General features: G+C 37.2%; 2 protein-coding genes across 23 annotated transcripts; both read right to left on the reverse strand.

Moving 5' to 3' along the window:
• Positions 1-942: 942 nt before the first annotated feature.
• Positions 943-2351, reverse strand: LOC120089158. The gene is made up of 4 exons (XM_039046570.1): positions 2208-2351; positions 1779-2126; positions 1602-1697; positions 943-1524 (listed from the first exon to the last, which is right to left on the reverse strand). Exons 1-4 carry the CDS (start codon positions 2349-2351, stop codon positions 1162-1164), a joined length of 951 nt encoding a protein of 316 aa, XP_038902498.1. The 3' UTR covers positions 943-1161.
• A 1419-nt stretch (positions 2352-3770) lies between these two features.
• On the reverse strand, positions 3771-13042 carry LOC120087873 (pentatricopeptide repeat-containing protein At4g39530). Of its 22 annotated transcripts, none has more exons than XM_039044867.1 (7): positions 8900-13042; positions 7325-7436; positions 6442-6484; positions 6119-6230; positions 5229-6035; positions 4760-4799; positions 3771-3997 (listed from the first exon to the last, which is right to left on the reverse strand). In XM_039044867.1, the coding sequence occupies exon 1, from the start codon at positions 12720-12722 to the stop codon at positions 10185-10187; it is 2538 nt and encodes an 845-aa protein (XP_038900795.1). In that variant the 5' UTR covers positions 12723-13042; the 3' UTR covers positions 3771-3997; positions 4760-4799; positions 5229-6035; positions 6119-6230; positions 6442-6484; positions 7325-7436; positions 8900-10184. The 22 variants fall into 22 exon arrangements, with proteins under 22 accessions (XP_038900795.1, XP_038900797.1, XP_038900792.1 ...); XM_039044856.1 differs by having other exon boundaries at positions 3772-3997; positions 6119-7436; positions 8900-9698; positions 9946-10055; positions 10148-13042; XM_039044860.1 differs by having other exon boundaries at positions 3772-3997; positions 6119-6363.
• Between the last annotated feature and the right edge of the window lie 35 nt (positions 13043-13077).

Raw genomic sequence — 13077 nt, forward strand, 5'->3', positions numbered from 1 at the left:
CTGTAAATCCACTCGGTCACATATCTAAATGGAAGAGACCTCCGGGATATGTGGAAAAGCATATTGCACCTCCTAGAATAGTGGTACAGGTCGGGCGGCAAAGAGTACAAAGAATACCATCAAGAGGAGAACAACGCAGACAAATAAAATGTGGTAGGTGTGGGAACTACGGGCATAATCGGCAAAACTGTAGTGAACCACTAACGACCGGGCGACCCATTGAATCTAATACATATGATTCAAATTTCGATCGATTGTAGTTGTCTATGTGCCACTTGTCTTTGTAATTGTCTAAATGTCACTTGTCTATGTAACTGTAACATTCTATGTGCCACTTTAATCCTCAATGCTATAATTTTTTATGTACCACTTGTCATTCTGGAAACTTCTAATGTCTCGCTTATGAGTTTGATTACTAGAGTTTGTCTATTCATGAATCTCTTCAGATATCTCGCTTTATAAGTTTGATTACTAGAGTTGGGCTATTCTTGAACCATTCTGGAAACTTCTCGCGCATCTCGTCGTCGCTCATCTCGTTCTAGCACATCTCGCTGTCGCTTATCTCGCTTTTAATTTAACTTGTTGGCAACGAATCCCTTATAAGTGTGATTAATGAATCCCTTCAGATGTCTCACTTATCTAAGTTTAATTTAACTTGTTGGCTATTCATGAATGAATCTTCTTCTATATTCATGGTAGTTCTACACTAACAATTTAATCCGTTTTATAAGTTTAATTTAAATTAATTTAATCCCTTTTAAAGTTTGATTACTTAAATTAAACTTAAATTAAATTCTGATTACTTATAATTTAATTTAACTTGTTGGCTTAATGAATCCCTCCAAATGTCTCGCTTATCTAAGTTTAATTTAACTTGTTCGCTATTCATGAATGAATCTTTTGTATTCATGGTAGTTCTACACTAATAATTTAAATAACATGTTAGTAAAAGCTAAATTACATCAATAATATACATAATATACATGTACGCCAATAATATGGAGTGTTCGTCCACAATTGACATGCCAATTACATCCTATAGTCAGTCATCTTATCCTGAGTTATTACAGATGGGTCACTACTAGTCACTAAATGTTCTAAGAATTTTACAACAAAAATTCCAGAATCTAACGACCTGTGTTGTGTATTCGTAGCAGTAGGTCAGGCTATCTTCCACTGAGATGTTTCGATGTCCGGCTTCGAACATTTCAGGTCACAATAGTGAAGAAGCGAAGGTAGGGTGTAAGTCAACGATTCAAGGAAAGACTCCAGCTTCTTCTTCGATGTCATGGAAGGCAGTGAATCAAATACGAACAACCGGCCTCTATTCAAATCGAATGCTACCAACATCCAATGCTGATCAATGTTTGTTGTCGTGTATATGAAGTCCACATCTAACCACTTGACATCAAATTTACCCATGACATAATCTGGTAACGTCTCATCCACCCATGCTACGGCAGCTTCCAAAGTCGACTTATTCTTCATATGTTTGTAGACCCCATCTCGAGAATTTAGATGACTCTACACAACGAAAAGAACATCAAAACACATAATAGTCAACCAACGTATTCCTATTCAAAAGTGCAGTAAATTGTTACCGTTATTCCAATTGGCAGAATGGTGAAGCGAGCCATACACATGTCTGGTTGCCTATAGAATTTTTCTTTCATGAACTCAAAAATGACATTTAGGGTCTGCATCCAGAACAAGATATACGTTAGGAGAGGGTTTATAACTGTATGTACTTGGTAAAAAGGATAAGATCGTAAACTTGCGTCACACTCAACCCATGAACTTGGTTCAGTCAACTCTTGGAAAAAGGTTTTTGATAATGGATGAATTGCATTTTCTTGAACCTCGTTTTCCGTGTTCTCATCGGCAATCCAGTTCACCATTTCCTTCAATGTAGCCACTGGAACCTCATGCTCCAAAGAGTATTGGATCGTCGCTTTAAACTGCATCATAGGTACCCCAGGGAGATGGTATTTAATATTTGGACGATCCAAAGGAAGTTGAACCCTAACTTCCTTCTCTTTTGTTATTTTCTTATTTGGTTCAATAGGAGGTGTGTACTTATCAACGGCCTTCCTCTTACGCGTTTTTTTTCTACTCTCGACCATAACCTATAGAAATATAACGAAATGCTGAACATGTTGAATAACAAATATGAAGAAAGAAATTTTCGAATCACATAATAATCATACCTGTGAATCGAGATGTAGGATGTTAAAGGAGGTCGTGATATTGAGCTGTACAGGTGGTGGTAGAGGTGCGGTAGGTGACTTAGGTGGAGGTGGTGTAGGTGACCTAGGTGGAGGTGGAGGTGGAGGTGGGTAGGTGACTATCATCAGGTGGGTGTCGGTTTGACCTCACGTACAGGTGGTGTAGGTGACCTACCTACAGTTGGATGTGGGACATAATGGCATCCTGTGGAGTGGGAGAGCCTCGTTGGGTCGTGGAACTTTACTCAACTGCACTTCCAACAATAATAGAGACAAAATAGATGACCAATTGCCTTCATGTCTCTCATGTCCGTCTCTAGGTTCATACACGGGCATCCCAAGCTCGATTTGAGTTGTCGATGCTTCCGTAGGTAGGCATATACATCAGGTTCAAATTTGGTCCTTCCTGTGGCCCAATCCTTCCGGGACAGCAACTCCTCCTTAAACTCAGGATATACGTAAACCAACTCACCTAGCACATTATGAAACATACCTTCACTGGAGTTGTAAGTAAGCTGGTGGATGGTTTTGGTCCCCCTTCAGCTATTCTTCATCCTTCGCTCACCTTTTGAGGACCCATCCTGTTCACCCTCCCCACTCTGAACCACCCGTCACTATTTGGACTACTAGAGCTCCCGAACTCCCAGTGTCGGAGGTGGGCTTGTTTATCCGCCGTCTATCAATGGGCGTCCAGAAATCCTTCTCAAGCCTCAGGACATGACAAGGACCCTCTTTGACTTTTGTACTGCATAAGGAACCCAGTAAGATGGTAGTGTACATTTATACTACTGCAATGAAAACATTGTAGCTACATAGAACTAACACTTACATTTTCAAACTAAAATGTCTCTCTCGGAGTGTTATTATGAATGACCGAGTGGGAGGATGACCACCGTAATATACGAGGAATCGCTACTCTTTGCTCTTTCGAGTGGCAACGTTTTCTGCTATTGACGAAAGGATCTCGACGTCCACACCTAAATCCAAACAACTCAATTTATAACTATGTTAATGCAAACAAAGATAAAGTTAGGTTAAGGAACTCTACGCTGGAATGCTTGGGGAATCCGCGGAACGAGTACTTCACGACATAATTTTAATTTCCCCTCACCTTCTCTTGTATAGACCAACCTTGTCTTAAGTGCGGTCTTCAGGGAGTCGAGTGTCCTTTGCCAATGATTGTACCCCAATCAAGAGAGTTGTGTAGTCGATGTCCTCAAAATAATCAAATGGGTACGATCCACAAACATTCTTCTACTTGTTTTTACCCATCATTGCAAACCCTCTGTGTAGTATATAAAGGTTAATTTTCACTACATCCTCAATCATTTCAAATACCAATTCTTTGTATTCTTCTTCAAGAAAATGCAAGTGGAATGCGTCTGAGACCAACCGACTACCAAAGTACTTGATAAAAAGTTCGGTGTGAGGACTCCTCACTCCGTCCAACTAGCGTAGAGACCGCCACAAACCAGTGATCAACAAAAAGTCGTCCTTCGAATGTGATGACCTTTCCTCTAACAAAAAACTGATTGAGGTCCATTCCTGAGTTCTTCACTTCCTCAATAACATATGGTGGATTAAAGAGCTTTTGAATACAAGTTCAATGTCTAGGAATCGATCAACTGTTCTCTTGAACATCTCTAATTACCTTTCAGTGAGCTTCTGCTTTACAATCTTGTTGGCATTGGCAACATGGGCCAGGCAAGTTACTTGCCTGGGACCCTATCAACTTCATGAATTTTCAAAGATTTCGACATCTTAAATTACTCCTGCATTGTTCAATGAACATTCAATTTATCAGTTACAGGTCCGTACTAAAAATCATCTAAACAAATATACTGTAAAAGTCTCGCTAAATCTCGCTCATCTCGCTCTATCACATCTCGCTTTCGCTCGAAATCGCTCTTGCACATCTCGCTCTCGCACAAACTCGTCCACTAACTTGTTCATCTAATACATCTTCTTTCTCTCTGCAGAACACATCGAAACCCATTAAAAGACCGATAAACAATACCCTAACCAACAGCCCTAAACATGGAAGACAAAATTAATTCACTAGCCCAGTAGAGAACTTCAATTACAGTATAGAGAACTTCGTTACGACAGTGATGGTTTTGCAGAGCGAATGAAACGACTTGCACGTACAACAATTTTGTTTCCCTAATTTTGAGCGAAGGGGGACGACCGTTGAGTTTTGAGTTGAGCGCTATAGACTAGAGGGGCATTTTTGTAATCTACTCCCGTGTGAACGTTAAGCAGAGGGTCAATTGACATTATTTTTTAAAAATGGGTCATTTGACATTTTGGACCCTAAAATTGGGTCATCCATACAATTTTCCCTAATTTAATGGTGCCAACTGCCTAATATATATGACCATTAATTTAGTTGTGTAAAGGAGTTACTTTATTGAGGTCCAATTGTGGCCTTTTTGTTGGAAATGACCAAACAGGCAAGAAAATAATGAAATGGCAAGGATTGCATTATTCTTGATATTATGACAAAAAGGAATTTACAGCATTCAATGTTGTACCTGATGAATCCAATGCTCTTATTAAATTACTTGAAATTGCCTGCAAAAATAAGTATGCAAATTATATACTAATACTTCCAGCCAAATTTATCAAACCACCAACTATTGTATAGTTTTACTGTCACTTTATCTTTGACATTCGAGCTTCAACTTAATATGGTATTTGCAGGAAAGGGAACTAAGAGCTACTCAACTCACAAGCTTCCAAGTCGAAACCGATCCATAAGAAAATCAAAGAACCTAATCGTTGAAATATCATATTCTTCTTCTTTTTCTTCTTTTTAATAAGAAACAATTTCATTGATGAATGGAAGAATCCAAATGATGTACAAAAGATCCCTATCAAAGAGAATCCAAAAGATGGATCCAATTTGCAAGAAGAAAATGTAAGTTGTGATCTTTAAGAGGTTGGTAATGATTACACCAAAAAAAAAAAAAAAAGCAATAAAAATAGAAGAATAAAAAATACCCTTGGATGACTTTCATCTGTTGTTGAAAATGCAATCATTTCTTTCTTCCCAAATCTGAGACAAAACCGAACAAATGATGTTGGTCCATATATTTGCCTTTGGATCCTTGAAGGGGTGATTAAAAAACATGAGATTGATCCAATCCAGAGTGTCCCAAGAGGGGACCAAATACCATCCAAAAGCATCGATGATTTTCAGCTCAAATGAATTGAACAAAACAATGAATTGAACAAAACAATGAAAGAATAGGTGAATCATTGATTCAAAGCTATTCTGACATAAGCAACACCTTGAAGGAGAGAGTAATCCAAGAGCATCTTGTTTGTAAACAATCCATGGTATTGTGACAACAGTGACATACTTTCCATAATAGGAATTTAATCCTTTATTATATTCATGAGTGTCCGGACCAGCTTATGCGCACATCGACTATCTTATGGAACAACCTGTGTGGCCTTACAACATTTGAGTATCAATGAAACTCAAAAAATAATAAATCATAAGTAGGTGGTCACCATGAATTGATCCTACAACCTCTTAGCCCTTTATCAAGACGATGTCCCCTTATTTACCATTAGGCCAATCCCTGATTAGCCCTTTGTCAAGGCAATGTCTCCTTATTTACCACTAGGCAATCCATGATGGTTTAATAGAAATTTAATCCTTTTAGGGTAGCATAACTTCCATAGTTTTTTGAAGATGGCAGCTTCGACAGAGGAGCTGTTTGATGATAGCGCGACAACAAGGATCTTGAAGAGTTTCCAGCTTTCAAAACCAATGATCAGGATGGTTATTTAGCTATAGCCCTGGCATGAGATAAGTAAAATTAGCCCATTCTTCAATCTCAATATCTTTAAGATGTCCTCTAAAGTTCAAAGTCCAAGCTTACTGGATCGGATTCCGAAGGAGGCATCTTTTGAATTAGTAAATTGCGAACAGATAGGGATAGACCTGACAAAGAGGCTCTGAAACAAACCAGCAGTGGAGGAGCAATTCCCAACCTTGCACATCAAATGCTAGATTTTTTAGCATAATTCTTATTCGAGAATAGCCCATAATCACCATTATTATTGAAGATTGAGCATCCAAAAATCCTAAAAACCGTCATCTTCAACCTTGCAGCCTCACTTGCAGCTGCATGTATAATGGCTTTAGAATCGTTTTGAACCCCAAAAACCACGATAGGAGGCAATTGCTCATCATCATAATTACCTTTGGGGCTTGTAGCAAGCTTGAAAATGTTGTTGGTGATAGACTGAAAAGTGGCATGTCAAAATATGAAGGGAAAATAAAAGTGTGAAATCACCAATTGACTCAAAAGTTTAAGTTGTTGGATGAAGATAAATTTAATATTATATCAATCCAGTAGTTGTTAAACAAAATGCCAAAATAGTTGGTGATGCAGCCACAAACTGGCAAACTAGATGAAAAGGTTGATGTAGGGAACAACTCTGACATTCCCATAGACCAACCTTCAAATGATTTTGCTGGCCCTTTTCAGAAGATAACAGTGGCAGGATTTAAGGGTATTTTTTAACTCTTTTTGAAAGTTTGAGGGTAAAAATGATTTTTGGGTATTTTTTTTAAATAAAGTGCAAAATTCAAGGGTATTTTCTATAAGAGAACATAAAGTGTCATTGGTAGGCTATTTTCAAGACCGACTAACTGACCAGTAAATACATATAAGATAAACTTTCAACCTCTCTTACAATGAATTCATTTCCAACTAAACAAATTCAGGTCACCTTTGCATGAAAATGTATTTTCAATTCAATGAATTTCATAATATAACAAGCTGTCTTACATATACTCCTTACACGAACAGAATGAAAAGGACTGACGAAACAGAGAAAAATACTAAAGATGGAAAGAACTAGACCCAACAACTAGCCAAAACTACCATTTCCTTTTTGAAGTCTAAATTGTCTCAGAGTGTACAAGGAAAGCATACCAAACCACAAGGGTTTAGAGAAGCAAATTTCATCCACTCTTTTTAAACCAAATTTCAACTACTCTAAAACCATCATGTAGTACCCATGGTCTGATCAATAACAATCATGTCAAGAAGAGCAAAAGTTTAAGTCCAACAACTAACCTTCTATTGGTAAAGCAACGTACACTGCTGTAAACCACAAAGATTCTAAAAGAACTTTGTGCAAGCAAAGATCATTCCTCCAACCATAGTTAAACTCCCACAATCAATAAAACTAAAAGGGATTCCGTCCATAAAAGAGTAATAGAAGAAGAAAAGGCAAAAATGTAAGCAACTTTAACAGTCGAGAATATTTGACAAATAAACTTACAAGTTGCAACAAACAGTGACAACAACATGAAACTAATTACACTAGAAAGAACATAATAGACCATATCAGTTTAAAACTTAAGAATGGTGCCTTTAAGCCAAATATATACAAGTGGAAAAAAAGGTTGCTAGAAAGATAATTCATGGAAATATGAACTAAACTAAACCATGCATGCAAGTGTTAATGCTAAATTACCTAAAATTTGAATGATCTTGAAGAGGAAAAGATCCACACTATAATTTTTTTTTTTTTTTTTTTTTTTTTTTTTTTTTTTTAAAGAAACAATTCCATTGATTAAATGAAATATCCAAGGATATCCATAGTTACAAAAGGGCCCATATTAAACAGAGTACAATAGATGTTTGCAATTACAAGCAAGATGATTGTGATACACATACATACTCCTCTGCTACAAACCTAATAAAATGATAATGTTGTCATTCTCCTCAGTCTTTTCAATATTTCAAGTTAAAACTATTAAACTATTGGCGGGATAATGAGAAAACCAAAGTCATTACTTGTTCATTATACTTATGCTTCAAAATTATGGGAAAAGGACGCTTCTAGAAGTTTGTTTTGGTTGAAATAAGCCATAATTTTTCTCTGTCTTTATTAAGAATTTTCTTTGTGGCTAGCTTTTCCAAGAAATCTAAGTTCTGGTGGTGAAATTTTATATTGGTTGGTCCTTGGGAGTTGTAAAAGAGGGCAAATGGAGATATAAATTGGTTCTCATAGCGATTTTTAAGTCAACACTTGGTTTGAGATGGTATGCTCTCTTGAAAAGTCTTGGTTAAGGCTTTATAATAATCCTCTTTGCATATATAGTTAATCCATTCAGTTGGGTGAAAAATGTTACATAATGGTTTTGACTTAAATTGATCTTCCAACTTCTCTCCAACCATTGAACTTCCTGTTTTTGGAATCTTTTTTGCACTTTATCAGAAGACAACACAACAAAGACTTGAAAGTACAACGGAACAAAAACCTTACCTGAAGCGTGATCAACCACATATATTCTAGGTTAAGAAGAAAAACCATAATATACCATTCACAAGCTTCTCTAGTTTCTAACTCCTTTTTCCCTGAGTGATATCAAGTCTAATCAACATTGAAAGATAAAATCTTCTTTGTTTTTATTCATGTGCACACATCTTGATCGATCAAATCTTTATCTTTTACTCTTAATAATAATTTTTTTTTAAATCCAAAAAAGAAATTTAATGCAAGTAAGCTTTAGAAGCCCCACCTTAAGAATTGGAGAGATGTAGAGATGAGGGTATTGAAGAGTATAGGAATCAATTTGATGAGGTGTAAACCAAAAAAATCAAAGCAATTGCAGTAAGGACACAAGATTTAGAGTATTGTACCTACTCATGAAGCCAACCAGCTGAATTCATGATTGAGTATGGGTATTGAGATCCAGTTGGAACTCATGGGGAGAAGCTGTGCTCTCAGGTCAAAAGCATTGCCGTTGATTATCTAATGCAGTAATGCCCAACATTGATTCCTCCTAATCAACCCATTGAGTCGAGGTGCATGTCATCGTGTTGTTGAAATGTTCGTCCAGTGGGATGATTTAGGGGATGTACCTAGATGCCCATTAGTTGGGGGATGACCCAATCCTACTTGAGCAGACCAACCACTAGAGAAGGAAAGGAGGAGAAGAGAGGAAGAATCTAAAAGAAAAGGCATAAAGTAAAAAATTGTGAAATACATGCTGTTGGCAGCAGAGGTCTTGAGTTGTTCAAGGGTAGAGAGATCCGGAGATTTGGCTCGACCAATTTCATCATTTTAAACCAAAACATTAGAAAAAGCAACCACGAAACTCACTGGACTGAAAGACGAAAACCCACTTCTCTGAAATAGAATTCTCCTACTCCAAAGTCCAAATGGATAAACAGAAAATGGGAAGCTGAAGAACCAAAAAAAAAAGAAAAAAAGGAAAGAGACAAACCCTTGGTCGAGGAGGATGTTGTAGCCAACTTCAACAAAAGGGCTTCCAATTGGCACCAAAAAGCCAAAGCAAAGAGGGAGGAGTGAAGTGGGGCCTGTTCAACAAAAATGGTTGATCCTTGTACATGGAATGTGATATTTCTTGTAGTGGGTGAAATTGAAGAGAGGCCTTTTCCTATTAGTTTGGTAGTTGGTTCAAATGGCAACATGATCCTGGAGGAGAAAAGAAGAAATTCTTCTGTTAATTAGTTTCTAGAGATGGCAACTGCTCTCGCTGAAAGAATTATTAGTGGACATTCTTCAGAGCACTTCTTAAAGAAGAATACATTTGCAGATGGAACATGCTGGAAGCAAAAAAAATTAAATCATCATAGCTGATTGAATCAAATAACAATCATGTCAAATGGGAAGGCGAGTTTGACGATTCCAAAAGGAGAAAATAAAGGAAGGTGGTAAGTACTCAAGGAAATGATGAATGGTTCTGGAAGCAAAGTGGTCAAAATATGTGGGAAAGATCAAAGAGGCCGTCACTGAAGTTTTCCACTTAAAAGAAAAAGGATACTTGACAATCTGAAGAAATACAAAATCGTTGGTCTTTGAATCCAGATGAACAGTGAAGTAAAAAATATCCCAACGCTCAATGAACTATGGATTTTAGGAACCTTTATTCACAAGAATGTGTTGCTGCAATTTCATATCTCAATCAATCACTTCAAGAATCGTGGTATCAAGTATAGAACCTGCATCTTTCATATGCATAGTTAGTTCATCCAAAGCTAGATAAATTAAATCAGTCTCATCATGGACTTTATCTCTTGAAACAAATATATTGACTTCACCGTTGATCTCAATCCAGCTCTGTCCAGGTTCTTTAACTACACCATTAACATCCATTTTCAGCCTCAGCCTCTTAACATCTCCCCACATACCTTTAGAAGCAAAAATATTTGAAAGCATAACATATGATCCACTGTCCATGGGGTCAATCGAAATTGCCATCTCTGCAGCATGTTTCGCTAACTCAACATTGCCAAAAACTCTACATGCACTAAGCAAGCTCCTCCATACCAGTGCTGCTGGTCTTATAGTCATCTTCTCAATGAATTCTTGAGCTTCAGATAACCGCCCAGCCCTACCCAAAAGAGTAACAACTGAAGCATAATGTTCCATTCCTGGTTCAATTCCATATCTGGCCATTGAATGGAAATGTTGAAGTCCATCTTCAACAAACCCCACATGACTACAAGCTGATAGCACACTCACAAAAGTGACATAATTGGGATTTATGTCATTGCCCATCATTATTTCAAACATCCTAAGAGCTTTTTCTGCTTTACCATGTTGTGCATACATTGAAATCATGGAGTTCCAGCATGCAGTATCTTTCCATACCGAGGAGGAAAATGTTTTTTCAGCTTCTTCCACACTCCCACACTTCGCATACATATCCACAAGGGCATTAGTGATGAAAGGGTCTAATCCTAGACCCAACTTCATGACTTGATTATGGAACTGTTGACCATGCTGGAGACTTGCCAGGATGCTCGCTGCTGTAATCAAAGCTGCAAAAGTGAACTCATTTGGCCTTTCTCTTGAGACTTGTAAATCTGAGTATAGTTTGAAAGCCTCCTCACTTTTTAATTGTAGGTTATATCCAGAAAATAGTGCATTCCAAACAACTATATCTCTGTTAGTTGTCCCTTCAAACACATACCTGGCATCTCTAATGCATGAACATTTAGAATAAACATCTACAAGAGCACTGCTTGTAAACTTATCTAAAGAGAAACCATATTTGATGGTAAGGCCATGGATTTGCTTGCTCAGTTGCAAGTGGAGTAATGCAGCTGATAAACCTAGAAGGCTTACAAATGTTAAAAAGCTTGGTGAAACATGTTTAAGCCTCATTTCACGGAAAACTTCCAATGCTCCACACAAGTACTCTTGTCTCGAATATCCTTCAATCATTGCATTGTAAGAGACCACACTGTGACAAGTCACGACATCAAAGACTCGTTTTGCATCATCCAATGAATTACATTTTGAATACATGTCAATTAAAGCATTTATCACAAAGTTATCATGTTCAAGATAAACCTTGATAATATAAGAATGTATTTGTCTTCCATGCTGTAAAGCATCAACTGAACCACATGAAGTAAGAATGCTTGAGCAAGCAAATTCATCAGGTTTCCATCCCATTCTGAACATTTCACCAACTAGTTCCACAGCTTCCCAATCATATGAATTTTGCATGTACCCAGCAATCATAGTAGTCCAAGAAATAATATTCTTAACATCCATTCTATCAAAAAGTGCTTTCCCAGCTTTCACTCTACCACATTTCGTATAGAAGTCTATAAGAACGTTATATGTTGACACATCCAACTTTGTTTCCCTCCTCAGAACATAAGCATGAATTTGCTTACCGCCTTCTAGAAAACCAAGCACTGAACACGCATTTAGAATGCTCGAGAGCACATATTTATCGGGTATAACATTACTTTCCATCATTAAGTTAAACAATTGCAATGAAACCTCACTCCTTCCACTTTTCGTGTACCCGGAAATAATAGCAGTCCAAGTGAAAGCAGTCTTCATGACTAAACCATCAAATACCAATCTTGCTTTATCTATCTCACCATGTTTCGCATATAAGTGCACCAAAGAGGTTCCTACATAAACATCCTCATCAAAACCTGCTTTAATTACGTAACTATGGACTTGGGAACCAGGTTCACCATCATCACGTTGAACACAAGCTCTGATAATGCTAGCTAAAATATACTCATTCAGTTTATCGTCACAGGTCCTCCGGAATTCCAAGAAATAAAGCAATGCTTTTTCATTATAGCCTAATTGGGTATACATAGAAACCACTGAAGACCAAGATACTAGGTTCCTATTAGGCATTTTGTCAAACAATGTTCCTGCATCAAAAACACTGCCAATTTTGAAATATGAATGCAGGAGAAGGTTTGATAAAAACACATCATATTGTAAGCCCCACAAGACAACTTGACAATGAACTTTCCTGTAGTACAAAATTGATTTGTTTGAAACAGGTACGAGCAACAGATTGGCAAGTGCCTTCCCTTTCACTCGCACATTTTGGGAAGAGAAAGAAGGAAGCATTGGTTGAATAGGTGGCAAAATAGAACTAAAGAATTTGCAACTTCCCATTTTGCTAATTGGAAGATAGGTCCAATAGATGTTGAGGAAAAAATGGCGTCTCATACTTGGTATAAATTAGAGAATTGTATTTTGAACATTCAGAAAAATTCCAATAATCCTCTACTCCCCACCATTTTCTCATCAAATAAATGATTTAGAACTTGTAGATGAATATGAATCATTGCTTCACAAGCAAACACTGATTAGAAGCTAGTAAGTTGAAGCCATATACAATTAATAGCGACTATTTTTGAAGCAGAAGACAGAGAAACTTATTATCCAAGCTTCAACAACCGAGTCCAGGGATGGGGAGTTGAGTGCTTGGGTGAATCCATCGAACTTAGTTTAGGACTAAGCTCTATCCTGAGAATTCAAAACACACAAATTTCAGTAAGAAATCGGCAGGTTTTTTTTTTTT

The sequence above is a fragment of the Benincasa hispida genome, chromosome 10, assembly GCF_009727055.1.
Source record: "Benincasa hispida cultivar B227 chromosome 10, ASM972705v1, whole genome shotgun sequence".
NCBI classification, from domain to species: Eukaryota; Viridiplantae; Streptophyta; class Magnoliopsida; order Cucurbitales; family Cucurbitaceae; genus Benincasa; species Benincasa hispida.